At 39.5% G+C, this 27,992-nt stretch overlaps 1 protein-coding gene across 1 annotated transcript in view; it reads right to left on the bottom strand.

Annotated features, from left to right (window-relative positions):
* ARHGAP23 (Rho GTPase activating protein 23) overlaps positions 1–27,992 on the bottom strand; it is a 75,017-nt gene that overhangs the window by 37,541 nt on the left and 9,484 nt on the right. The window contains exons 3-8 of the mRNA XM_029283060.1: positions 18,585–18,639; positions 9,055–10,633; positions 7,058–7,213; positions 4,652–4,763; positions 3,872–3,929; positions 1,608–1,745 (exon numbers count right to left, since the gene is read on the bottom strand). Coding sequence (XP_029138893.1) covers positions 1,608–1,745; positions 3,872–3,929; positions 4,652–4,763; positions 7,058–7,213; positions 9,055–10,633; positions 18,585–18,639 — 2,098 coding nt within the window. The remainder of the gene's footprint in view (positions 1–1,607; positions 1,746–3,871; positions 3,930–4,651; positions 4,764–7,057; positions 7,214–9,054; positions 10,634–18,584; positions 18,640–27,992) is intronic.

The raw sequence follows: 27,992 nt of genomic DNA, 5'->3' as shown, positions 1-27,992 counted from the left end.
AATTGTTAATGATTTTAAAGTTTCAGGGGATTTTTAAGGATAATTTTAATTGATCGGCCTGTTTAAATATTTCTTTTTAATTCGGCTTTTAATTATTGTATTTGTATTGTAGTTTTTATGAGGCTGTTAGCCGCCCTGAGTCCCATGAGGAGAAGGGCGGGGTATAAATTAAATTATAAATAAATAAATAAATAAATAACCTAGTGATTGGAACTTATTTTCCACTTACAGAGGGTTGTATTTAGAAGAAGAATTAAAGAAGGAGGCTAAGATGGTAGAAGTAAGAACCCAGTCTAAGGCAAAGAAAAAGCAGGAAGGGAAGGAATATAGGATTCTTCCTCGCCATAGTGATTTAGTAAGAGAAATGAGATGCCCTACAAAGGGGAAAGCTTTACCAAAAGCTGACAGACTTAGGGGTGAACACACTTAAATGGAAAATTCACTTAGGCCTCTTGCAAAAGAAAGACTCAACATTAAAACATTGTTGGTTAGCAGCAGAAAAAGAGGGAAACAAGGACACAATATCCAAATTCCAAGAAAAAATCAGGGTTGCTGTACTGAATAGGGCTTCATTCCTATATGAAGGAATACAGTGAAAAAAAATTGAAGCTCAGGCAAGTCAGGGATTCCTGTTTGCACAGAATAGCAAACCCTTATTGTATTATTCTGGCTTGATTTACTTCTTCCTATTCACAGCAGCCTCAAAATAGAAACAATCATTGGTGCCACTTGCCCACAAGTTCATCATCCCTGATAGCCAAAAGACAGCACTGGACCCATATAACTGTTTATTAATAAACAATAGGAACATACAGTGACTTTTTAATATAGAAAATACACCTACCCCAGCACACTCTTTCCCCAGAAAAATCCATAAGTGTCCCAATTGGCGGGCAACACCTACTACTCGCTACCCACTTTGATTTCAGATGATAGAGCCACATCTTGAAGCAGCCAATTCTTAATGACAATTGCATTCCTTTTTTGCCAATCAAAATGCAAAAAATTGATTGATTCCCTGCATATTCTTATTTTCTTCAGGAGCAATTTTATAATTCTTTATTATGCCTCAGTTCAACCATCTTTTCTTTAAAGAAGGAGAGAAACGTATGTGTACCTGCAGGTATTAATAAACTCCAACCTCCATTAACCCCAGTGATCACAGTCAATAGTCACAGAACAGAAACAACATCTGCAATCTAACAGGCTTTAGAAGATCCAAACAACCCACCCTGGTTCAAAAGCCCCCAATATTTTAATCTCAGCCAAGAACATAGAGCTCCAAACCCTTTTGCAATTTGCCTTTTCTACCAATACTTAATTCTCATTGAAATCAATATTTTATTTTGACCAACTTAATTTTATTTTTGGCCAACTTAATCTGTTCTAATCAATTCTCTGGGTATTTCTACTGAATTATCACCTCTGCTATTATCTAAACATTTCGTTCTTGAAGTCATTATAAGTTCAGGTTTTATGGGTTTGTGAAATTACAATTCTTCCCTCCTCACACCTTATTATGCACATGAACAGAGATACCCTATATCACCAAACTCAACATTATTCTTTTCTCTTAAGGAGAGCCTTACAGAAAATGTCAGACATACTTTGCCTTTTTTGGTGAGGATCTGTTTATAGTGGAGCCAGCCCTCTTTCCTCACATCACTGAAAGTAACATCCGAAAGATCAGAGGTGGAATGCCTCTTTGAACGTGTGTCTTCAGAGGTACCCAAGCTATCCAAAGACTGTTAGAAGAGAGGAAAACACAGTTCAATAAATATCATCAGTGGATTAAAAGAAATATTGAAAGAAAAGGTTGAATATAGAGAAGGATGTTGCTGTGATTAAATAGAAGAATGGAACAGCTGTCCTAACCAAGCAGTATGTTGTCTGATTGGAAAAACAATATGCTTACTTTGGAGAAGGGGAAAAGAAGAAAAGATACACTGACTGCTAGTAAGTCAGGGTTGAAAATAGTGATTAGATCAAAGTTGTGCAGTTAGATATATACAGTAACTGAAACCAAGTCTCTCTGACATATATACTCTCTTCAATAATCTTCCTACCACATGACATTTGCTTTCGTTCCAAGTATAGATGGAGAAGGAAAAAGAAAAATATGTATATGGACAGCAGGACTTGTGAATTATTCTGGCAATTGTCTGACCACTGACTCAAATCTAAATCAACCAAAATGCTGCCATCTTCCTAAAGCTAATTCAATTTCATAGAATTGTTCCCCCACAACAAAACCACAAGCCAGTGTTACCCAATAAAACCCAATTCCATCTTATTAACTCCTTTTCAGTGGTGAATCCATGTATCTTTCAACATGCAACATGCCAGTATGGAAAAGTAATTACCTCCACTGTTACTGGAGGGACCATATTTAGCTACAATAAAACATATAATTGGTAATCAGTCTCTCATATTTCTGCAAAGAAATTTTGGCCCATTCCTCAATGGTGAATTGCTTGAAAGTATTTTGGAATGAACCTCTTGTTTCAGGTCCAGCCATAATATTTGGATGAGTTTTACTTCCAGATTTTGATTTGATCATTCCAAAACAGTGAATATGTTTTTCTTATGGACTTCCTTATATGCTGAGATTATTGCCTTGTTGCACATAAGCCACTTGCACATCAGTTTCAGCTGACAAATAAGCTGAAACTCTCCTGTAGTTTTTCTGACACAAAGCAAAACCCATGTTTCTTTCAGTGATGGTAAATCATCCACTCTGGGACAGGGAAGGACTCACAGTCATAATACTGTCATTTCTTGACAAGTATATGATTCTTACTGTGGAATTCAGTGATAGGTTCTCTCAGATACAACAACACCTGTATATCCTGAAAAGTTTTATTTTTTACTCATCAGTCAATGGTGTATTCACTAAGGTGTCTGGAGAGTCATCCAGGTATTCTTTAGCAAACTCTGGAACAAGTACCAATGTTCTTCTTACTGTCATGAATCCTATTTTGTCCATTTTTATCCATGCTACATTCGTGTTTCTCACATCTCCATGATTTTCTGGTGGTGGTAAATCCCTAGATATTATCCTGGGGTACCTTGTGATGCATAATGTTATGCCGCACTCAGGTAATTTTTATAGAAAAACCATTCTTGGGAAAAGCTACTACTGTGTCAAGTCTTCTGCAATTCAAATCTATGTTTCTAACTGTGGATTGCTGAAGCTGTAAAAATGATCTTTTTAATTTTTAATTTTTTATGGAGGTCTTTAGTAATTTATTTTAAGTAGGGCATGATATGCCTCTAGAATCTGTATGGCAAAAAAATTCATTATGATGATGGGATTTAGATAAGTCATCTAGATTAGCTGTGATAGTTTAATACAGCACTCAGTAGATCCTAGTTTTCCATTTAATTGAATTGATTGGGCCGATGACCTTTTCATACTGGCACATTTTATGTTGTATAACATTGTTTATAAAATAAATGAAATCAATATCAAATTTTGATAGTATATACCCAAACTCCTTTTATATACAGAATCAGTGGAATCTATTTTGCTATTCATTGGCAAAAACATGCAAAAAATAATAAGTATCAATTAATGTTTCACAGAAATATTAAGGGTAAATTCTCTCCCCAACACAATAATATGCCTCTGCATTTTCCAGTTATAACATCTGCAGCCTATGGAGGTCTCAATAATAATAAAATGTGCCCCTTAGCCAGAAAAAAACCCTGATCTTCATAAATCCGTATACAAGAAATTGCAAAGATTGCTTTTGAGTGTGATGTCAGTAAATTTTTAAATCTTTATTTAGATTTCTCCAAATTACAGGGAAAAAAGGAAACCAAATCTACCCATTCACATTTATTTAAAGAGAGAACCACAAATACTCACCCCATCAGTAAAGAAACTTCTTAACATACGTAGGCTAGGCACACGGCTTGGCAACCTCCTGCAGATAGAGCATATATATGGTTACCATAAACAATACAAATTAAAAAGAGAACTAGCTAGTTGTACTCACTGAATAGGACCCTTTCAATGGGCACCCCTCATTTTTTAGAGTATGAAGTTTTAGTCAATTCAGCGAGATGTACCTAATGAAACAGGTACTAGTTCTTATAACTAATACAATGATAGTAGTATTAACACTATCAAAATCAATCCCAAATCTGCATGTGGAAACCATAGACAATCATATGTCTTAGAGAAAAGTTTCAGCATTAACAATTCCCTATAGATCGTATATACATAATTACATGTGTGAGGAGGACTGTTTAATTGGCATTTTTGGTTAAAATAACTGATGCAGGTTTTTTTAAAAGTGCTATTTACTGAACCCAAATATCTAATTCAATATCAAAATATCTTAATATTGTCATATGTTTACTTTTCACCTATTGACTTACACAACTCTTAAGATTATTTTTGCTCTAAAAACCAAAGACTGAAAGCAGGAAATAGCTACTTTAGAGAGCTGATACTTACAGCTTCAGCTCTGCTTAAGAGGTTTTGCAATTTTTTAAAAACTGCTCTGAAAACTTATTTGCCAGGAGACAAAGCAAATGTAAACTTCAAGGGAAACAAAACTGTACTGCAGAATTAGTCTGCCTCCCATTTTATGTAGCTGCTCTTCATTAATGCCAGAAAGAATGAACGAAGTACTAGACCCACCTTAAAAGTTTTCCCTCATCCCGAAATGTGTTCAGACCATCATCACATGACTTGGAGCGTTCTGTGGTTATGGCTAAGAGGTAGGAAGATCGACGGCTGGCTTTGATATTGCCTGTGACAAGTACACAGACAAAGGTTGGCAAGAAAAAGCAAAGACAAAACAGCACAGAAGGGCCAAAAAAGGTCATCACATTCAAGAACCTGGATCCACAAAGAAAATGTACTAAAGTAGATGGGAACATTATACAGAGAGAACAATCCCTTTCTGAGTTCAAACACAGCCACCTCAGATAATTCTGAGCATGAAGAACTCTCATCCCACTGAGTTATCTGGTAATCTCCTCTAACTTCTATATCCTACCTAAGTCAATTTCTCTTGTTCAGGGAAAATGTAAAGAAAATATTGCCCTGAGCTTCTACAGGGCAATACACAGACAATATAATAAAAGCAATTTTTTTCAGTCAAAAATGCAACTTAGCATACAGTTGTTACAAGAAGGGGTAACCATGAAAAAAAATACTCATAAATATGATTCTGTAAAAACTGGGAGGCTCAGCCTAATCTGCTTGGAGGCAAATAAGAGACGCATATTTTAAAGCACCAAGCACTAATTTAGAACGTCAAGGAAATGCCTATCATTTTTTGGCAAGAGTGAATTGAATCCTCTCCCATTAGTATATCTCACAGCAGAGTATCTGTCAATAGTGGTTGCCAGAAATTTGTCTAAAATAACATTATCCTCAGGTTTAGTGCTCTGATGCTCATGCTTATGGAGAAAACTGTAGGTGTGCCCTTACAGACAACATTAAGATCAAGGAGCTGAAATCTGAATGTAGACTACCCACAAATTACTGTAATAAATAAATCACCCAGGAGGTCTATCTATCAAAGATGTAGAGTCAGATTTTGCTTCTTTTCAGTTTGGTCATGATTATTCTCTTTATCAGCAAGACCTCTATGAAATCCATTGACTTCCATCCCTTCTGCATCTCTTGATCTATGTTCTTTATCAGAACTTGAAGAAATACTTCAAATTGGCCTTTTGTTCTTTTGTCTGATATCTTACAGAAGGAAGTTAAACAGATTATGTTCGCAAGAAATGCAAATACCTTGTCCTTCTTCCCTACACTTCCAAGTCTTTCACTGGTAATCCTTCCTCTTGTACCTTTAATGTACATCTATTACTGAATGAATGCATGTAGGCCACAATAAATAATTTTATGTCAGTTCTTAGTACACATCTCACATCTAGGAAGAGAGAGAATATGGTTCTTCTTTAAATTTCTGGTAACTCTGAGATATATTTCTTGGGATTCAAGAACCAAATTTAACTTGAAGAGCCTCTGTATCTTTATAGCCCTAAGAATACACTTTGGAAATATAAAAAAAGTTAATGTGACCTACTATCAGAATGATCTACCTTTTATATCTTCATAAGTGTTCATGTGCATATGTGCATGCATGCACATATGAACAGCCACCCACATTCATCACTGAATAATTCAGGCTTGTGGAAGCTTTTAATTTCATTCTACAGCTCCTTATAATGCTCTCATAGCACAGAATTTAAGAATGACTACCTTAGATATAGTCATAGTTTAATAATAACTGATTTATAAGTCTAAAGCTTAAGGCTGATGGTTTTCTAAATTTCCTTCTCCATCTAGCTGCCTCTTTATGATTCAGTTTCAGTGGAATGTGTTGTAAACATGCTATCATTTTTTTCCTTTTTACATAAGTCACTTCAAGGAGAAATTCTTATGCAAATTCTTCTAGAACAATATAGAATAAATCATGTATTTCTCTAATTTGAATAAAATTGCAACTCTCCTAATTATAAGTAAAATTTATCATAATGGCCCAGAATAGGATAGGAAAAGAACAACAACATCTTTTTCCCCACACAAACAATAAGGGTACTAGTTGTAGCAAGCTACTTACTTATTCCTTGCCCTAGCATTCATTAACAAAAGATATTTTCAAAAAAAATGTGCATACTCTGAGACTGAGTTCCCAGTTTCTCAGATGTTGCTTTTAATTTATGCAACAACCTGGTAACTACTAGCAATGAAAAATTGCATATAAGTAAATGAGAGAAAGATGGTGAGAAGGGATTGGATCTCCCTAAGAACTAGCATAATTTTGTTACATAATTTCAAGAGTTTCGCCATTCTTTCGCTTTTTCCCCCACTAATGTTAGCTAAAGTAGGTTGATACTCTGAGCTAAAGGTAGTGCTGTCAGACTGAGCTGAAGAAATCTGGATATGTAATAGATAGCAGCAATGCTGTACAAAAAGGCTATCTATTTGCTGTCGTCTTGTAGTTTTCTGGATGTTTGCAAGCCAATTTGCGATCCAGATTTGAATAGCTCAAGTTCAAGAAGGCAATGTTGGCTAAGTACTTACTGCAATCCTGGGAATAATGGCGGTTCATGGCAAAGGTAAAAGTAGGTGAAGAAGGGCTAGCAGAGAGCACTGGGGCAGAATTCATGGCACTGGAAACCACAGAGGAAGCAGGGATGTGCTTTGCCTTCAGATCAATGCTGGGGCTTGTCGGTTCATCTGAAACAGAACAACCATAAAATGATGGATTATATAAAATGCATTTATATACATTTATTATATTATATATTTTATATGTGTCCCATGACAATTTCTCTTCACTCAATGTGGCCCAGGCAAGCCAACAGGTAGGACACGCCTGCTTTAGATGGTTTTCTCCTATCCAAACTCTAACAATCTCCAGAAAATGAAGCAAGATTTCCACAGCAACTCTGGACCTGAGATGTTGATATATAATTGAAAAACATCAATATAGTCATGGTACTTCATTCCAAATCTCTGGCTGAAGTCTTATAATCATGTCCATTCACTATGGGTTACTACTTGTACAGTAAAAGATGGGGTAAAAGACTATCCCCTTTAGCTACCACAAAGAATGGTGGCACCCAGTTCCCAAGGTGTTCAAAGTACAGCATGGAAGAGTACAGAATGCCCTCATCAGAGGAAGCCTTTTCCCAAATTCCCACAAAAACATGGAATCATTTCTAAATGGTACAGCCCATGTCTGCAGATGTATAGGAAAGGGTGACTAAGCAAAGATACATGCACTGAAAAAGAAATGGTTGTGGCATGGTAGATCAGAAATCAAGGTAGAGAAGAAAATAATATACAGCTTATCCAAATTGTAGCCTCCTCATTGTATCAAGCCAAGTGACCCCTGTATCAGTTTCACTATCACCCTTTTAATAAAGTAAGATTCCCTTCTCTTACTCTCTGTATAGAGGGAGAATGAATAATCTTTCATTGGATATAAACTGTACATATACAGTATTTATTGGGGGGAAGCTAATGTGCTGATTGTTTGGAAAAATGGATGCAAGCTCTCCAATTTCAGTTCACCATTTCAAAATTGCCTCCGTGAATCACTTATAGACATGTGCCTAAAATGTAAATAAGATAGGGAAAACATGCAAGAATGGCTATTTGAATTCTTCTCCAGCAATGCACATAGGACGTGTCAATACTTTTTTCTTATGTTATATGTTGTGCTTTTGTAAGTTTCTCCTTTTCTCTTGTGCTGCATTTGGAATGCGCAGGCAGGCTGCATATGCACAGCTCTTAATCACATGATCAGGAGACTTAAAATGGAGAAACTGAACACATTCTAAACTGCTGAATCTAGGTATCTATGGAGATTCTCAGTCATCCAGGTCATAGTTATCCCAAAGATGCTTTTTCATGAGGCAACTGGACTTTCTTGTTTTTCTTTGAAGACATTTTGCTTCTCATCCAAGAAGCTTCTTCAGCTCTAACCGGATGGTGGGGAATGGCAGGATTTATACTCCTTGCAGACAGCTAGTCATTTACATTCTTTTAGCAAGTCGTTAGTGCTACCTGGAGGCTTACTTGTGTTTTCAGGGTCACCTGAGTAGTGCAAATGTGTGTGGAGCCTTCCTGGAACCATTGAAAGGACTGGATGTAGACTGGAAATAGATGATGTCATATCCCTCCCCCTCTGTTGAGAGAGGGCTGTTCAATTTTGACACAATTGCCTCTTTGACCCCTCTTTCAAACCAGCGGTCCTCTCTGTCCAAAATGTGGACTTTGCTGTCTTCAAAAGAGTGGTCTTATCTTTTAAATGCAGATGGACTGCTGAATCTTGTACATATACATTGACTATGAAAAATGTCAAGTAGAAGAGCAAAAACATATTTGACACAAGGAAATGGCATAAATAAAGGGTAGGGACAACTTATATGGGTCCAAATATAGCTACATAAATAGCTTCTACTTCTGCTTCTTTCCAAATGATCTTGAAATAGTGCACCAGGCATAAACACATTTATCAATTTTACACTAGTCAACCCATTCTTTCCACAGAGTATTGTTTGTAAACTTACCAATAAATGGGATGAATGCAAGTGAATCCTCTGGTGTAGCCAAAGGGGCCACACCCCTCTTGTTTTCTTTATTGGCTGCCGGCGCCGGTGGATCACAAATGTCTGTTTCCTTTAAATCGCTGGGGAAGACAAAATTCATCTGTCTTGCAGGAGGAGGCATTTTACGTCCAGTTGGGGGCTTTTGTCGAAGAACCACCTCATCTTTTCTCTCCTCAGCATCAGACTGTAATGGTTCTATAGCTTGAGATGAAGAAATCTGCTCAAAAGATTTCATATCATTCTCCTGTTTAGCTGATCTTTGGTCCATTAGGATCTCTGGGTTGCTGGCCACGAAAGGGTCTGGACAAGTAGAAGGAGCACTTGAAAGCACAGCAGTAGGTAAAGATTTCTCAACATAGGATGGTGTTGAGTGACTCAATTGCCTTTGAGAAATATTAAATGTTGGAAGGTCACCAAAAGTAGCATCGCGGAAAGAAAGAGCATGGAGCAAGCCAGTCCGACGCTGGAATGAAGGGCTGTAGCTTCGGTAGCCAATATAACCAGAGTCATCAATGCTCTGGAGGTTGGGCTGAGAAGGGTGTTTTTGCACATGTATAGAGGGAGGATCTCTGGAAGAGGCAGAAGGAATACGAGTACTTGGATGATTAGGCTGGGCTCGGTTAATTTGCCCATGCTGGTAAAACCTGTCTGATGGCAATATGCACCTCCCATAACTAGGAGAAACCAAGTCAGCCTGTTCAAGAGCTTCCATGGATTGCCCATATTTCATGAGATAGTTATCTGATCTTGCACGGTAACTCCAGTTATCATGAGCTGAAGACTGGATTAAAGTTTCTTGGGAAGCACTATGAGACCATCCTCGGGAGGACGGAACATCTCCCAGATGGTCTTGTGATACACTTCGGTAACGAGGTGGCATAGCACTGCACCGCTCCTCTGAAGAGCTTCGCCGTGGTACTTGACTTGAGATCCAATTGGACAAGGCCTGCTGGCATTCTAGATGGCTAATAGATTTGGGTCCAGCTCGAATGCATTCCCGTGAGGGCCTGCCCTCACGATGCGCATCCTTCAATCCACCATGTGACTGATGATCAGGAAGATGTTTGGGGGGTCCATAACAGCTATGGTTGGGCATAGAGTAAGTTGGAGGAATGTAAGGTGAGGGGGAGGTTACAGAACCTGGACAACTGCTATTGGGGTACTGGGAGAAAGAACCAGAAGCTGGGATATGCCTGGGAATAGGTGCTCGTTGAGTCATTCCATACTGTACTTCCTCTGTACAGTGGGCAGGACTGGAATGGTTGCTAGCAAAATTTTGTTTGGATTCAGTCCAGGCACTTAGATGAGTTTTGTGAACTGCAGTATTATTCAAAGGAGAAGATGGGCCTGAGGACCCTGAATGGTAGGACTGCCTATTATCCACCTGTTGCCCCTGGTAAATTTCAGCTGTTGAAACATCCCGTCTTGACTGAAATGGATAATTTTTACGAGGATAGCATATAGGTGGTGGCTCAGGAATGCTCTGTGCCCCTCCAGAGTATGGTTCATTGCCCTTTAAGTATGCATCTTGAGAATATGCCTGGAAAAAGGAACAATGGAAAAATGGGTGAGGACTGGACTAGAAAACTGAGTTATTGATCAAATCTTTATGTATACAGGTGAATAGGTTACAAATTATATGGAGAATATATTTTAAAATCATGGAGTACTTAAATTATATGACTTTTATTGATATTTCTGTGAATTATCAATTTAAAAAATCAGATTTTGAATTGATCATTTAGGCCATCAAGTTCAAACTCTTGTTCAGAGCAGGAACTGTCTAGTCCCAGTTGAAAGGAAAACTACCTCTCTGCATAAATGATTTCACTCTTGAACAGTTCTTATTATAAATACATTTTTGTAATATTCAATGGAATTTGCCTTCCTTAGATTAAATTGTAAGTTAAATGATATCCCCGCAGAAATAAACATGGTTCCAACCCCAGTGATATTCCAGAGATCTTTAAAAACATGGTTATTCTCCCAGAGGTTCAGGTAGGATGATTTTAGAGCACCATCAGTGATTTGTTAAGTTCCTTTTAATTATTTATCTATTTTACATTGTAAGTTACCCAGAATCATTCTAGACCTGGGAGACCTTTAGATATAATCAATCAATCAATCATGTTCAGCACTCTGAAATAAGTTTTTTGTCCATATAACATTTTAAATATTTGAAGAGTGCTATCACATCCCACCCTCTCAAATAATTTTTTCTCAAGACTAAACATATGAAGTTTCTTCATGGGCTTAGTTTCTAGTTCCTTTATCATCTTTGATGAAAGTATTCAATTTTTCAGAATCCCTTTTAAAGTGTGATATCCAGAACTGGATATAATGCATAAGGCACAGATCTGACAAAAACAAAAACAAGTAGAACACTTAATTTTCCATAATTTGAAAATTATTCTTCATTTAATGAAATCTAATATTTGCATTTGCCTGTTTTGCAATTATATTATAGTGGTGGTTGATGCAAAGTTTACAATCAACTATTATTCCATTTTTCCCACAAGTACCATTAACAGGCTAATTATGCCCAATGCTGTATTTTTCAATTTGGTTTCAATTTTTTGTTTATGAATAATTTTATAGTTGTAAATTTCATAATTATTTTCAGCTTGTTTTCCAAATTACAAGATCAAAATTGCAGTTCTGACTTCTAGTGTATTAGCTTTCCTACCCAATTCTGTATAATTTTTCAGTTTGATAACCATCCCCCACCCCACACCTCTTCACTCAAATCATTAATGAAAATATAGAAGACCTAGGACTAATTCTTATAGCACTCCATTTGTTGAAGAAATATTATTGTGCTTTCTTTGAATAGGATTTTCAAGCTGTCTACACATCCATTTGCCATTCCAACCAACCCACAATTAACCAGCTTGTTAATCAGGATGTCATATTTCAGATGTGGCTGTGTATTCTAGCATTACATACTGCAGTTCAGCAATGGAATACTTTTGGCCTAGCAGTCAGAAATATTTTCCTTAGCAATCCAGATGCCAAGTCAGCAACAGTAAAGGAGCCAGGAATTGCAGTATAAAGGAAAACTACAACTATAGTTTTTAGAGGACAGGTGTGTTAACTGATCATATTTTATTCAAAATTTGTCCCTTTAGCAAAACTAGCAAGCTAATACTAGGGATCTAAGGCAAACCATTTTTGGAAATTAAAAATGGAAGCACTTTAAACTTTTATAATTTGCTGTCTGTGCCTCCTTCTGTACAAAGCATACATCCCACATATGCTGAACTTAATCTTTGAATATCTTTCTTTGTCTTCCTCTAGACCAGTGGTTCTCAACCTTTTTAATGCCGCGACCCCAACCGGTCGTAAGTCGAGGACTAAACCGGTCGTAAGTCGAGGACTAAACCGGTCGTAAGTCGAGGACTACCCAACCGGTTGTAAGTTGAGGACTTTCCCTGCCCGGGAGCGCCGCGCATGTGTGGTTCCGCCCCCTGCGCCAGCCGAGGCGTAGCTGGCAAGCGGCAGAGACGGAGCAGGCCGACCACCAGCTGGCCCAGCCCAAGGGAGGTAAGGCACCCGCCGGAAAAGGGGGAAAAAATGGTGGACAAAAAAATGGCGGACAGCCTTGCTTGGCGACCCCCGTGAAATGGTCGATCGACCCCAAATGGGGTCCCGACCCACAGGTTGAGAACCACTGCTCTAGACCTTCACATTTGTTTGCATCACTATTCTTCAGCTTCGTGATCCTCTTTCCAGTATACCCTATTATCTGCACCTTCCATGAAACCCTCCAGTTTCTAGATAATACGATGCTCCTGCACACTGCCATAGTCACAAATGTTTTCCTTACCACATACTTATAAATTCACCAGATGTTTACACAGCAGTTCAATCAATTTAGGCAGTAAAGGAATTGTTGTTCTTTTAGTTCATATTATTTTAGAACAATGTCAACTTCTCGTTTTTGGCATGCTTGTATGTATGTCAATTTGATCAACAAAACAGAAGCAAAAGTACAATTGTGGGTACAAAAGCATCCAAGAGGATTTTTGAAAACAGCGTAGCTGGTATTCCACTATCTATACTTTACTGGCTTTCTGAGAAGGCAAGAAACATGGTTGTGATTATAGAACTAAGGAAGAACCATGACATTTTTTAAATGTATTATTAAATTGATATGCCACCCATCTCACAGTGTAAGACAACTCAAGATATGTTACTTGCCTATCAGTTCTCTGGCAAGCAAGGTGACAATAAACCCAAGGAATGGGAAATATTAAAGGGGCTGGCCACCAAAAGAGACTTCCCCAGAACTCTCCAAAACAAGGTCCCAATACTCTGAAAAGTGAACCTCTTAACTTTTATTAGAGATGTTAATGTTTAGTGCTGCATGCTCCACCAAAGTAAACATAGCACTGCAGTCTTGTATTTATTTTTCATCTTATTTAAGCATACCATTCTACAAACCTGTTTTAAAGTATTAAAGTCAACTCCCTCTCTCCTTCCTCAACCACCAGATTTCCTATAGTTGGGAGTTTAGGAAAGTTGAAATTAACTTTGGAGATTTGCCAGGGAGTTGCTAGTATTTAAAATCCTTACAGAAATGGATGCTATGTATATACTTTGGAGCAACTTATTATGACCATTAGGTATCGGGATAAGGCTATATCTCTCATTAAAGAGAAAAGGAGAAAACTAAGAAACATATAAATCTTTGAACTTTAGAATGAAAAACAGGCTGACTCATTTCACAACTAACATTCTGCAAGTTGGGAGTCATAGTAGGAAATCCTACATGTGCAAAGAAAAGTAAGTTGCATCATAGTGAAAAATGTCTGGTCAGGTTCACTGAGAGATGACCTGGAACAATACCTGTGTGGCTTCTATTCCACCTCACACATGCCTCTTTTTCCTAACCTACCACTGTGAACCATGAAAAGACCTTTGTTAGATAATAATAAAGTCCGAATAGCATGCTGAGGAGCAAAAAATTCTCAAATGTTCCTGCCCTAGCCATTCTATCACACGCTGGAAACTTGCCCTTGTTCGATGAAACCGCATTTCAGGCCAGGGACTTGTCAAGTTCCAAAAAAGGAGTTATGTTTAAACCAAACTTTGGCTTAAAGAGACCATAAGAATGAAAAGAGAAAAGAAAAGAAAAGAAAAGAAAAAACAAAAGAGAAAATGCTAGTTACTATGCTATATGGTATTTGTTTATTTCTGCCTGGAAGCAGTTCCTGTAAAGTTAATTAAACACTCAACTCCTCTTGCTTAATTCTGAAGCAGGATAACAAGTCCATGAAAATATATACACACTCTATTTTACATGCTGCTCAGAAGTGGCAAGGCTTCTCCTTAAATCCAAATTCTGCCTTTTTGTCTGTCAGGAAAGTCACCCTAGATCTGGGCAAGATATGGCCCAATATAAATAGCACAATGTTTATTCTTATGAGGATGAAATGCTTAGAATTTAAAATCGTTACCTTTGTCTTCTCTGTTGTTTTATTTCTAGTCTTGTATTTTTGTGCGCATTCTCGATCTCCCTTCTTCAAAAAGAGAAATGTTCCCTTCCCCTGGAAATCTCTAACGCCCAAGCTAATATTTCTTCTCTTTCTCAATCTTCCTTTTAAATGTTGCTTTCAGGGAAAAAAATGACATAAACTAGGACGCCTCAGTGTGGGAGGGGTGAAGAGAGCCAAGAATGTCTTTTCATGCATCCTGTCAAGAGTAACTCTGTAACCCCAGGCTCTCTCATTGGCTGGCTAAGCCGGCTTCCGCACCACAGGAATGCCGACACACCCCTGTGAGGCACCAGGACAGGGGGAAACCCATACAAAGGTTCCTTTGCTGTGAGATGTATAAAAGCAAAAGCAACTTGGGGTAACAGGGCCTTGCACAGACCTAGAGTTACTGCATCTCTGGCTGTAAACCCTTCTGCCAATGTTTAATTGTAGGCAGAGTAATACTCGATACAATTCCAAAATGCCTTTTTTTGAATTTTTGAATTGAAGAGAAAAAAGAATAAAATAACAAGGAGGTGAAAAATAAAGCCAAAGAAATAGCAAAAAAGGGGGAAAAAAGATCACCAAAAGTTCCTGCTGTTTTTTTTGCAATTAACACAATATACATCTTCAAGGCTCTGAAACAGGAATGGGGAATCTGTCACTCTTCCAATATTGCTCAGCTCTAACTCCTAGGAGCCATGGTCAATTGGTCCAATTTTAAGAGATGTTAATACTTCTATGGCAGCAACATCTGAAGCCAGGCAGCTTCACCAAGCAAACATAAGGCTCTACTTTAACCCCCTGACTTTAATACCACCTCATTTAGAATTGTAGTCATGGAGAACCCAAAGCTTTTACATCCTTTTAAAGCCCCAATAAAAATGGGTTTTGTTGTTTGCTCATTTTTTTTTAAAAAAAAATCATGGACATGGTACAGTGTTTTCTTTGTTTGTTCTTATGCTCTGTGTATCTGATCTTAGCTACCTGAGATATTCATTCAATTTGTAAATCCCTTAGTTGTCTTCATGTTATTTATAACCTTGAAAGAATGAGTCTTTTGGCATTTTCAGTTTGTTGAAGAGGAAATGCTTTTGGCGCTCACAAGGAAACATGAGCAAGATAGTTGTCACTGAGTCTAGGTCAGTGGTTCTCAACCTTTTTAATGCCGCGACCCCCAACCGGTCGTAAGTTGAGGACTAAACCGGTCGTAAGTCGAGGACTAAACCGGTCGTAAGTCGAGGACTAAACCGGTCGTAAGTTGAGGACTACCCAACCGGTCGTAAGTTGAGGACTTTCCCTGCCCAGGAGCACCGCGCATGCGTGGTTCCGCCCCTTGCGCCGGCCGAGGCATAGCTGGCAAGCGGCAGAGACGGAGCAGGCCGACCACCAGCTGGCCCAGCCCAAGGGAGGTAAGGCACCCGCCGGAAAAGGGGGAAAAATGGCGGACAGCCTTGCTTGGCGACCCCCATGAAATGGTCGATCGACCCCAAATGGGGTCGCGACCCATAGGTTGAGAACCGCTGGTCTAGATGTATAACATGAAAACAATAGTTCCCTCTGCAAAAAGAAAATCATGTTGTAAGCACAAAATCAATCCTGATGAAGATGTTGTGAAGATGGAAGATGTCTATGGAATAAAGTATAGCATAATTTCGAGAATGAAAGCCCAGAGAAAAGATTCTATTTTCTCATTACTTGCAGTCGAAAATATTATCTCCAATAAACCTTAGCTGAAATTAAAAACTATAGGCAATGTTACAAAATGCATACATGCATACAGTGAGGGGGAAAATATTTGATCCCCTGCTGATTTTGTATGTTTGCCCACTGAAAAAGAAATGATCGATCTATAATTGTAATGGTAGGTTTATTTTAACAAAGAGAGACAGAATAACAACAACAAAAATCCAGAAAAACACATTTCAAAAAAGTTATAAATTGATTTGTATTTTAACGAGTGAAATAAGTATTTAAATGCTTCGCAAAATAGGACGTAGTACTTAGTGGCAAAACCCTTGTTGGCAATCACAGAGGTCAGACATTTCTTGTAGTTGGCCACCAGGTTTGCACACATCTCAGGAGGGATTTTGTCCCACTCCTCTTTGCAGATCCTCTCCAAGTCATGAAGGTTTTGAGTCTGACATTTGGCAGCTTGAACCTTCAGCTGCTTCCACAGATTTTCTATGGGATTAAGGTCTGGAGACTGGCTAGGCCACTTTGCTGGAATACCCATCCACGACCCATTTTCAATGCTCTGGCTGAGGAAAGGAGATTCTCACCCAAGATTTGACAGTACATGGCTCTGTCTATCGGTGAAGTTGTCCTATCCCTTTAGCAGAAAAATGCCCCCAAAGCATAATGTTTCCACCTCCATGTTTGACGGTAGGGATGGTGTTCTTGGGGTCCTAGGCAGCATTCCTCCTCCTCCAAACACGGCGAGTTGAGTTGATGCCAAAGAGCTCGATTTTGGTCTCATGAGACCACAATACTTTCACCCAGTTCTCCTCTGAATCATTTAGATGTTCATTGGCAAATTTCAGACAGGCCTGTACATGTGCTTTCTTGAGCAGGGGGACCTTGAGGGCACTGCAGGATTTCAGTCCTTCATGGTGTAGTGTGTTACCAATTGTTTTCTTGGTGACTAAGGTTCCAGCTGCCTTGAGATCATTGACAAGATCCCCCCTGTAGTTCTGGGCTGATTCCTCACTGTTCTCATGATCACTGAAACTCCATGAGGTGAGATCTTGGATGGAGTCCCAGACCAAGGGAGATTGACAGCTATTTTATGTTTCTTCCATTTGCGAATAATCGCACCAACTGTTGTCACCTTCTCACCAAGCTGCTTGGCGATAGTCTTGTAGCCCATTCCAGCCTTGCGCAGGTCTACAATCTTGTCCCTAACATCCTTGAACAGCTCTTTGGTCTTAACCATGGTGGAGAGTTTGGAAGCTAATTGATTGATTGCTTCCGTGGACAGGTATCTTTTATATAGGTAACAAGCTGAGATTAGGAGCACTCCCTTTAAGAGAGTGCTCTAATCTCAGCTCGTTATCTGTATAAAAAAACCTGGCAGCCAGAAATCTTGCTGATTGATAGGGGATCAAATACTTATTGTACTCATTAAAATGCAAATCAATTTATAACTTTTTTGAAATGCGTTTTTCTGGATTTTTTTGTTATTATTCTGTCTCTCGTTGGTAAAATAAACCTACCATCACAATTACAATTTACCATTACCATTACAGACTAATCATTTCTTTGTCAGTTGGCAAAAGTACAAAATCAGCACGGGATCAAATAATTTTTTCCCTCACCATATATATGAAAACACAAACATCTTCTGGTGAGAATGGAAGATCAGCTTCATTTTAAAAGTCACACGAGGAAAACCTTGAACATTGGGAAGGAATATAACTACAAGGCGGATTGTTCACAAATACCAAGGACACTGCTTTTACCTTGCTAAATGATGTATTCTTATTCAACACCCCTCCCTAAAACAAGACATTAATTATAATATTGGAGTGGAATCTGCCTATATTATTTATACTATATACTATACTGTACAAATAATACTCTACTTGTACTATATTCTGGCTGTTGCAATCTAATTTTTGACCCAACTATGTATCGTACATAGAAACCAGATTTTTTTTTAACGGTTTCAGAAATAAGAAATTCAGAACATAGAATTAGTGGAGAATGATAAACAAGGCTGTTTAAGCCCTCCTTCTTTATTCTGAACATTCACTATAGAAGGCTTTCATGTGCCATTCTTTGTCCCCGAATGCCTCATCCCTGAAGGTTCTCTTCCATTCAAATCAATAGACACCTATGCGTTAGTGTGTGTTTTTGTGTATTTGTGTATGTTTGTATGAGTATATACATATGTACTGTATGCATAAATATAGTTAAACCCTCAAAAAATACTTGGTGAAAATATCCTCAAGCCCAACCTGCTCTCCAGTCAACACTCAGGAGAATATCTCTTGGCCCTGGCAAACAACTCACCAGTTGCAGAATATCCTCATCTTTTGGCATAATGGTGAGTTCCAAAGCATCTTCACTGCAGAAGAGAGAAGGCATTTTTAGAAAGATTAATGATGAATAGGAATTTTGTACCACACTGCACTGTAACAAAGCTTAAGCAGGCTGTGCTCAAAGGCAGACATTAGATCTTACAACTAGATTCCAAATTGGCAAAGTTGCCACAACATATTTATGTTCTGTTTGATGGACTCCCACTAGCATTCCTAACTTGGTGTCCTCCGAATATGTGATATTATGCTCTCCCCTTTATCCTTAGCATATTATCATTTTGGCCATACTGATGGAGAAGAATCTAAGAATCTAATACATCCAGCAGATCCCAGTTTAGAAAGATTGGATAACCTTTAAAAGCCCCCATGCAAAAACACACAAGATTGCTAAATTCAGAGTCTAGAATTATCTAAGGGCACTATTGTTCTCCACGTACACTGACTCTTGAGTACACAATTACATTTCTTTTGCCCAAACCAATACCAGTATACTATGGTTATGAAACATGATATACTGTAATACACAACTGAGTTCTCAGGACTATTATGATAAGAAAAAAAACTATGTAGTAATTTCATTTGTCTTACCTTTATGATTCTCAATAAAGTGATCCCTCATTGGCTTAACATGAGACACAAGCTATATATTATCAGAAGATATTAAAGAAAAAAACCTACAAGAATGGGGAAACTATGGCAACCAGCAGATGATGAACTACCATTCCTACCATCCTTCACAATAGGCTAAGCTGGGTGTGGAACTGCTTGGAGCTGCAGTTGAGCTACATCCGGAGAAATATAGATTCCTCACCTCTGCTCTAAAATAAATTCCATTTAATGAAAACAAATTTTGAATGAAGGAGAAAGGATGGAGAGAAGGAAATGCTTATTTTTTTCTGTGTATAATATTTATTTAGACCTGATACTAATATTGCTCTTCCATTATTTGGGTTTCAGATACTTTTAATTAAAGGGGTCAGCAATCTTTCCAGAAAATGAATACCTTCAGTCAATTTTGCCTAAGCACCTTTTTAATGTAAATTATAGGGCAAAAATCGCATGAGATCCTACATAAGAACATAGGGTTCTCCCTAAAGATAGCTTTTTCATAAGATCCCACTTTCCTCCATCTTTTTGGCAAACTAATTGCATTGCAACATTTTTTGTGTGTAGCCTATCTGAACCCAATCTTAATTATTAATACAAATGAGAAACTTTTTTCTCAAAAAGAAAAGACTAATTAAAACATCAGAAGTTAAATGTACCAGGAGAATCCCAATGCGATATGATACTTTATTGATTAGTCAATTGACCATATCAAACATGAGCATCAACCACAGTAAGATATAATAAAATGAAAAAAGATTACAGTGAAGTAATTTAAAATAGCTACAGTGAGATAAAATAGAATAAAATCTAATAGCTAAAATAAAGATAAAAGATAAGATAAAATAGTATAAGGCAATATAGAAGAGAACTTTAATAAGTCAATTGACTATATAAAATATATAAAACTGATTTAAAAATGCAAATACGTAAAAAGAAAACAAAACTTTATAATAGATAATCATCCCTACAATTAAACCCAATCTGATCAAGATATTCTGTCTTCTTTGAGATGGCCTTTGAAATAAAGATTACTGATAATGTGCAGGTTAGTTCCCTAAAATAAACAAGACTGCTTTCTCCCAGGTACCCCCCAATATTTTTTAGTTTTTAAATTAAGGATCTAAATAAGCAGCCCTTTCTCAAGAGTACAATTTACTGTCAACAAAAATGTGTCCAGTGTCTTCAATTGGTGGTGCTTCACAAATGCACAATCTTTCTTCAATTGAGACTCCATGAAAACTCCCTTATCTTACCATGAAGTCCAGTCAAGTCGAACTCTAGAAAAAGGACTTCTGGGATGTTGAGGCACGTAATTGGTGTTGAGCCAGCCACTTAAAAACTTGACACATTTCAGTACTGCAATATCATCTTGAGCAGCCACATTAATAACTCTTGAAAGCTTCCTTGCCTTTAGATCTGATTGGACTGGGAACTGGATGGAGAAACCATATTCAGAGATGACATTTGAAAGTTGGTGGCCCAAGTGTGAAGTTGCTTGTTGTGTAATTGTTCTTCAAAGCACAACTTGAATAGTCTATCTGGGTCCATGAATAAGATCTTCAGCCAGTAATTAAATACCTTAATTACTAAATGGCTTTGTATGGAGGTATGCCCAATTCTGCCTTTCTGCTGGGGCTGATGTAGACCTATAGACCAAAATACTTTTCAGAAAAATAAATTGTATCTGTTGCAGTAAGGAGGCATTTATATATCCCCACAGTTCTGCCACCATATGGGATCGTTGAGACTATTTTGCTCCTATGTTCCTTTATGATTAGAATTAGATAACCTGGGTAGCTTTGGTTGGCAAGCTGCCTTATGACACTGGCATAGGCTGTAGCCCTTAAAGAACTCCTCTTAAAATATGGGAGACAACCTGTTTCTGTGAAAACAAGTCCTAAGTTTAGATGTTCCCTATCTAGCTCCAATTATATCTGGTCCTCCTCTTTATGACTACTTTAGTTTTTGACTCATTGATGTTCAGATAGTTGAGTGCACAGTATGTACTAAATTGCACAGCAGTCTTCTCAACCCCACCTTGGTGTGTGACATCAATAACATGTCATCTGCATAAAGCAGAATGTTTACATGTTTATTTTTAACATTAGGCATATACATATCAGTAGAATGAAGGAACTTTAGGATGTCATTAATATTCAGGTTAAAAAGAATGGGAGCAAGTATACACTCTTGTCTGACTCTTTGTTGGTGCTAATTTTTCCTGTAGGAAACCATGCGTTCCTATGAGCATACTGCAATCAGACCAAAAATTGTACAGAAACTCAGGTAGATCACATAGTTTGTTTTTCCATTCTTCTACATTCCATGTTAATATAGAAGCACCAGCTATGATTTCACATTGTTGTGTATATAACAATGCCAAATCCAGCCTATGCATCAGGCTGACTGATGAACCATAATAATAATTTTAATAGAGAAGTATTTATTTTAATATGTTTACTCAGGGGCAAAATGCAAGATTATTTAGCCAATTTCACATTATAGGCATATGAAATTTTTATGACTTTTAGTGGTGGTCTTAAGTTGCTTCATAACATAGGAATCAGTATTGACTAAGAAAATGATTAAGTATATGTGGAGCAAGTATATTTACAAAGTGTTTTCAAAGCCTGGTCTGTCCATCCCTCAAAGGGGGCTGTACTGCCTTCTAGAAAGTGTCTCCAGGTGAGGACAGCTCACTGCACATAAGCTTCCTTTTCCCAGACTGCCCATTTGCACTCCAATGTTTTCTAGAGGCATAAGCACATTGCTACAAAGTCCCTTAGTTGCTTTTCTGGAGAAGACAGCCCCAACTGCCACATCGCTAGCATCAGCTTGCATTTGGTTCTGGGTATTTTAGCATAGGCTAAACTGCAAATAGGCGTTCAAGTTTTTCCAAAGCCACTTGGCACTCCATTGTCCATTTGAGGGACTGGCTCAGCTTAGGTTTTTTCCAGATCCCTTAGTCTTTAGGGGGTTAGTAATAAGGAACGCTATTTGGGTGAATGAGGGGATGAATTGCCAACAGAAGTGAGCAAATTCCAGAAAGCTTTGAAGCTGTTCTATTCTATTACTGCTCGCACCTTTTCAGGATCCATCTCCACCCCTTTGTGGGCAATGTGGTATCCCAAATAGCTGATCTTATCCTTGTGGAACTCGCACTTGGAGAGTTTTGCGTATAATTGACATAGATGTTTTTTCAGTACTGCTCTGACCGGCTTCACATGTTCTTTCATAGTTTCAGTGTAAATCAAAATATCAGCTAAATAAACTAGGACTCATTTGTACAAATGTTCATGCAGAACTTCATTAATTAATTGCATGAAGACTGCAGGTGTCCCTTGTAGCCCAAAAGGCAACATTCAGAATTGGAAGTACTCTAAGGGGCAATTGAAGGCTATTTTCCACTCATTTCCTCCTTTCATGCATACTCAGAATGTGCTTCCCTGAGGTCTAATTTTGTGAAGATCTTCCTTTTGGCTAGATGGGAGAGCATGTTTTTCATCAATGGCAAAGGGGAGATGTTTTCAACGCAAATGGAGTTTAGCCGCAGTAATCCACACATAGGCGAAGGGGCCTGTCTTTTTTCTTGTGAAATAGTATATGTGTGCCATATAGGATTTTGCTGTGCTACATTCTTATCTATAAAGGATAGGAGTTTGTCTAATTCCCTTGGGTCATAGAATATAATTTTGGCTTGGGTAATTTTGCTCCTGGCAATATCTCTATGGAAAGTCTGTGGGGCAGTGGGGGTGGGGATGGGGGTAATATGTCTGAATCCCGCTCATTGAATATTTCTCACAAGTCCCGGTACACTTTGGGGATCAAAGGGGCTGCCTTTTCCTGTTCATGCGCCTTTTTTTTTTAGAAAAGCAGCTTTTAATTCCTTTAACATATCCCTGCTCCTCCTTGTAAGTGCAGTTTAAAGATTCTACTTAATCTTGAGCATGTTGAAGTTGCCCAGATTACAGCTTCTCCCTTGATTGTCATCTGGATTATCTCCTTAACCAGAATGCAGTCAGAATCCTCTGAATGTCCTGGAGGTCTGTGTATGATTTTTTTTCTTAACAGCAACCTTAATATTGTTAACAACACAGTATCTCTAAAAAAAAGGCATACTAACACACTGATCTCTGGGACAGAAAATTTTATTAAGCACTAAGCTTTCGTTAGCTTCCTGCTAACATTGTCAAAGTGTAAGCTAACATTAGGAAGGCTTTGTTTTTATAGCCCTTTAAGTGTCTGTAATTTGGCCATTGAGCGCATACGTCTGTCCGTCCGCCGCTCACGTGTGTGTGAGTGTGTCGATCTCAATCCGGTTGCATTGGCTGGCATCTGCCCCGCTCTCGCCGCCCCGCCTCCTGCTGCTTGTCTCTCTGGCAGATTGCACCTGTCATGCAGTGTTGGGCTTTCCAATATCACTGTACAATCACTCTCCCCTCCCATCATAGTCTCCCAGCTGCCTGAAGTAGGCGCGCGACATGCTGACAGCGTGCTGGACTATGATGGGGGGGAGTGATCGTGCGGTGGTATCAGATAGCCCAACTCCGTATGACAGGTGCAATCTGCCGGCAAGGCAAGCGGCGGGAGGCGGGGCAGCAAGAGTGGGGCGGATGCCGGCCAATGCAGCCGGATTGAGATCAACCGAATTGAGATCGATATGTTCACTTACACGTGAGGGCGGACAGATATCCCAACACTGCATGACAGGCGCAAGCGGCTGGCGAGGCAAGCGGCAGGAGGCAGGGCGGCGAGAGTGGGGCAGATGCCGGCCAATGCAAGCAGATTGAGATCAACCAAATTGAGATCAGGTGTCTGCTGCCTGTTTCAACTCCTGCAGATGCCTGTTGGTAGTCTGGACTTTCACAGGATCCTCAAACATGCACTTAAACGGAGCCCAAAGCCTGCAAAGTCACCAAGAGCAGCGGGGGTGAAACAGGGTGGCCAATCTGGCTGCAGGACCTGTCAACAGGCTAATCACAAATCCCACCTTGTCTTAGTTGGTCTGAAAATCCCTGCTCACAAATTCATGAAGAACTGGCACTGGTCAAAAAACTTTGGAAACTGCCCCAACCTGCCATCAAATTTATCCAGAAAATAGACTGGGCATTTATGCCAGACTGAATGGCTCAGATGCTTGATGATAGAAGGGCATCTTCTTGGACCAGCTAAGCATTGTCATCCAAAATTGTTTGATGTGGCTAACTTGTTGTGTCCAGGGAGTTTTACAGCTTTATTTAAGCACTGCTATTTCCTAATATTATTCTCCAGGTCCCACTCACAAAAAAATGCCAAGTCCAGAATCCAAGCACCAAACTACAAGGTCCAATCATGAGGTCAGAAACCAAGGCAGAGGTCAAGAATCAGGAAAACATGAAGTGAGAGCACATGTGCAGCAGGGAAGCAAACAGATCAGTTGTCTCCATTGGTACTTTGCTCCACACACTGGGTGAAGTAGTGTCCAGCTGGTGCAGCTCATTAGGAGGGGCCAGGCTGCCTGCTTGCAAGCAGCCATAGTGATCTCCATTGTGCCTCTCTCCATTCAGTCCTATGCACCCTGCAATATGGGAAGGTAGCAATTTTTCCTCATCCCCACTAATCAACTACAGATGCACCTCTTCTCCACACATTGCTTCTGCCTGGTCATCCAAGTCTCCTGGCTGCAGCCATGTCTCTCCTCTCTACTCTTTAGCTAGGTCCGTGGTGGCGAACCTATGACACGTGTGCCACAAGTGGCACACAGAGCCCTCTCTGTGGGCACGGGCGCCATTGCCCAAGTCCTAGGCCTTCAGCTGGGTTTTATAAAACCTTTTCGCTTTAGGCTTCCGCCGCTGCGTGCAAAAAAAAAGGTTCAATCAATCAATTTCAACTTCTCGTGAGGGAAAAAAAGATCTCGCAAAGTTGGAATTGATTGAACTTTTTAGTCCCACCCAATCTGCCGTTATCACCGAAGCCACGCCCACCCAATGGGCCACACCCACCCAATGGCCTGCGCTCACCTGGCACCTGACGATACATAAGTGGGTTTTGGGTTGCAGTTTGAGCACTCGGTCTCTAAAAGGTTCGCCATCATTGAGCTAGGTGCTTGTCTGGTCACTCATCTAACAGCCCTTTCAAGGTTTCTGATTCAGAGTCACCCGTGTCTTCACAACATTCCTCTCTGCTCTGTTCCAAAGTCCTGAAGCCGTCTCTTCCTTGTTGTCCAAGCCGGCATTGGGGGAAACCATTACAATGGCATTCAGTGTGCTGATAATCACTGAGACAACTATGGACAGTTTATGCCATAATCTTTCAGCTTCAATTTTCAGATCTTGATACTTTGTGATCTTCCCCAATTCTTTGTCTTCTACTCCACTATCCCCTGATATAGGCACATCAATTATCCACACTTACTTTTTTTCAAGTAGAGTTACATTTTGGGCATTATAAGCCAGGATGTCATCACTTTGTATATGTGATATATATGTCACATTGTGAAGCCCCCACAATGAGTAACTTCACATAATTCCTATGACCCTCATATACCACAATAATTAGGATCTTGCATAGCTAATATCTCTTGCCTATGCTAATTGAGATACCTCTGACCCTGGCTAATAAATAAATACACCTGGATATACACAGTCACTACATCCATATAGAGTGAAGCTACAGAAATCTGAAATATTTCCCAACTTACCGTCCCAAAGTACTTTGTCATACTGCTGCTTTTTTTAAGAATATACATTTGCTCAGATGCAGACTTCTGGTCAGATGCTTTCTGGATAAGCAACCAAGAAGTAACACATTTCTCTGAAGCTTTTCAGGCCATCAAACTAAATTATTTTAAAAAGCACTGCACTGCTGATTTCCATTCATGTACCCAGCACAGCCACTTTATTGTAAGGGATCCACCCTTGCTCTTCCTCATCCTCTGCTCACTCTGTCCCAGAATAGATTGGCTGGGCCTGAAAAGGTGGCGGTAACAATGGCTGATCCTCCTTACCCCAATTACAGATCCGTTTAAGTAAAGGGTAATCCCAAGGATGAAAGGGGAGAGAATAAAAAAAGGTGAGAATAGAAGAGCCATAGTGGTGCAGTGGTTAGAATGAGTATTGCAGGCTAATTCTAGATTCCAGTTCTAGGAGTTTAATCCTGTCTGACTCAAGGTTACTCAGCATTCTATCCTTCTGAGGTCAGTAAATAGAAGATCTAGATTGCTAGGGGCAATATGCTGGCTCTGTAAACCACTTAGAGAGGGCTGTAAAGCACTATGAAGAGGTATATAAGTGCTATTGCTGAATATTGTAAATGGCTGTTGCCAGTCCCAACTGATTTCTGTTAGTGCTCAAGAGTTAACGGCTGCAGTGCCCAGGAAAGATAATCAATCACAGTCTGCAGCTGTCCTCAGTTTTCTGGGGGGATATGTTTTTGGCAGCTCCAGTGGTCTGACAACTAGCTCAAGGCAAGCCCAGTACCGGCTGAGAATGCTGGAGGAGAGGGAAATTGAGAACCTCATGTGGCCCTCTGTTCTTGTCTGCCAAGTGACCTGCCCCCACAGTGCAAGCAAAGACCCTCCAATGCCGAGCATGTCAGAGTTGCATGGATTCCTCATGAGTTGGTGTTGCCTGCTGTACCACCGCAAGACCTGATGACCCTGGTTTGCTACTCCTCACTCTTCTTTGCTCAAGATAGCTATGAATATGAAGGTACATCAACTCTTGAAGGGCTGGAGGCATTCCTGCCTTGCCTACTAATTCGACTGCTTCTTCCCTCCTGAAACTGGTCTGTAAGGGCCTCCTGATTTCATTTCATTTCCTAGCTTACCAGGTGAAAATCACTAATTTAGTCGGCCACCTGCTACTGACTGTTTCATCACCTGCAGATGCCTGATGGTAGTTTGGGCTTTCATAGGATCCCCAAACATGCACTTCAACTGAGCACAAAACCCTGCAAAGTCACCCAAGGACAAGCTAAGCTGAGTGAGAAATGGGGTGGCCACCCTGGCCTCAAGACCTATCAACAGGTTAATCACAAATCCCACCTTGTCCCAGTCAGTCTGAAAGTCCCTGCTCACAAACTCATAAACAAGTGGCATTGACCAAAAACATTGGAAACTAAGCCAGCCTGCCATCAAATTTATCTGGCACAGAGACTGGGCATTTATGCCAGAGTTGAGCTGGCCCAGATGTTTGCAACTGGGCCAGCTGCAACAATAGAAGGCAATCTCTTGGTCCAGCTGGATATTGTTAACAAGTAGCTGCTTCATGGAATTGAGCTTGTGGGACTGTCTTCTGAAAAATGCTTTGGTCAGAGACAAACTGCCTTGCCCCAGTCCATACATATACATGCAAATGGGGTTTAATATGTATATTCCACACCGCCAAGCCTCTTTTTCATTCCCCAGGTCCCGACTGCAATGCTTCAGAACGTTGCTCCCAGCAAAGTCAGTGAAGTCAAAGCTCAACAAACTCAATAACTAATCCAAGACATGAGAAAACACAGAGTCAATGAGATCAGGGCTCAATGAAGTTAATAAATTCCACAGATCAAAAACACAAGGAAGATAGCAGGAGTCTAGGAGTCAATGCTCAATGAAGTCAACAGATCTAAGGAAGAGAGCGTGTGAACAGTTGTCTCCAACAGCCTTCCAGCTCTGAAGACAAGACTAAATTGATGCCAACTGGTGTGCCTCATTGTGAGGGGCAAGGCTGTGTCTTTGTGAATAGACTCGCCAATCTCTGTTGTCCCTCCTTCTGCTCAGCTCTGTGTGACCTAGGATCTAGTGGAG

This window comes from Protobothrops mucrosquamatus, unplaced genomic scaffold (genome assembly GCF_001527695.2).
Source record: "Protobothrops mucrosquamatus isolate PMUCROS unplaced genomic scaffold, P.Mucros_1.0 scaffold10, whole genome shotgun sequence".
Taxonomy (NCBI): Eukaryota; Metazoa; Chordata; class Lepidosauria; order Squamata; family Viperidae; genus Protobothrops; species Protobothrops mucrosquamatus.
The sequence above is the reverse complement of the archived record's forward strand: the minus strand, read 5'-3'. Positions and strand labels throughout refer to the sequence as shown.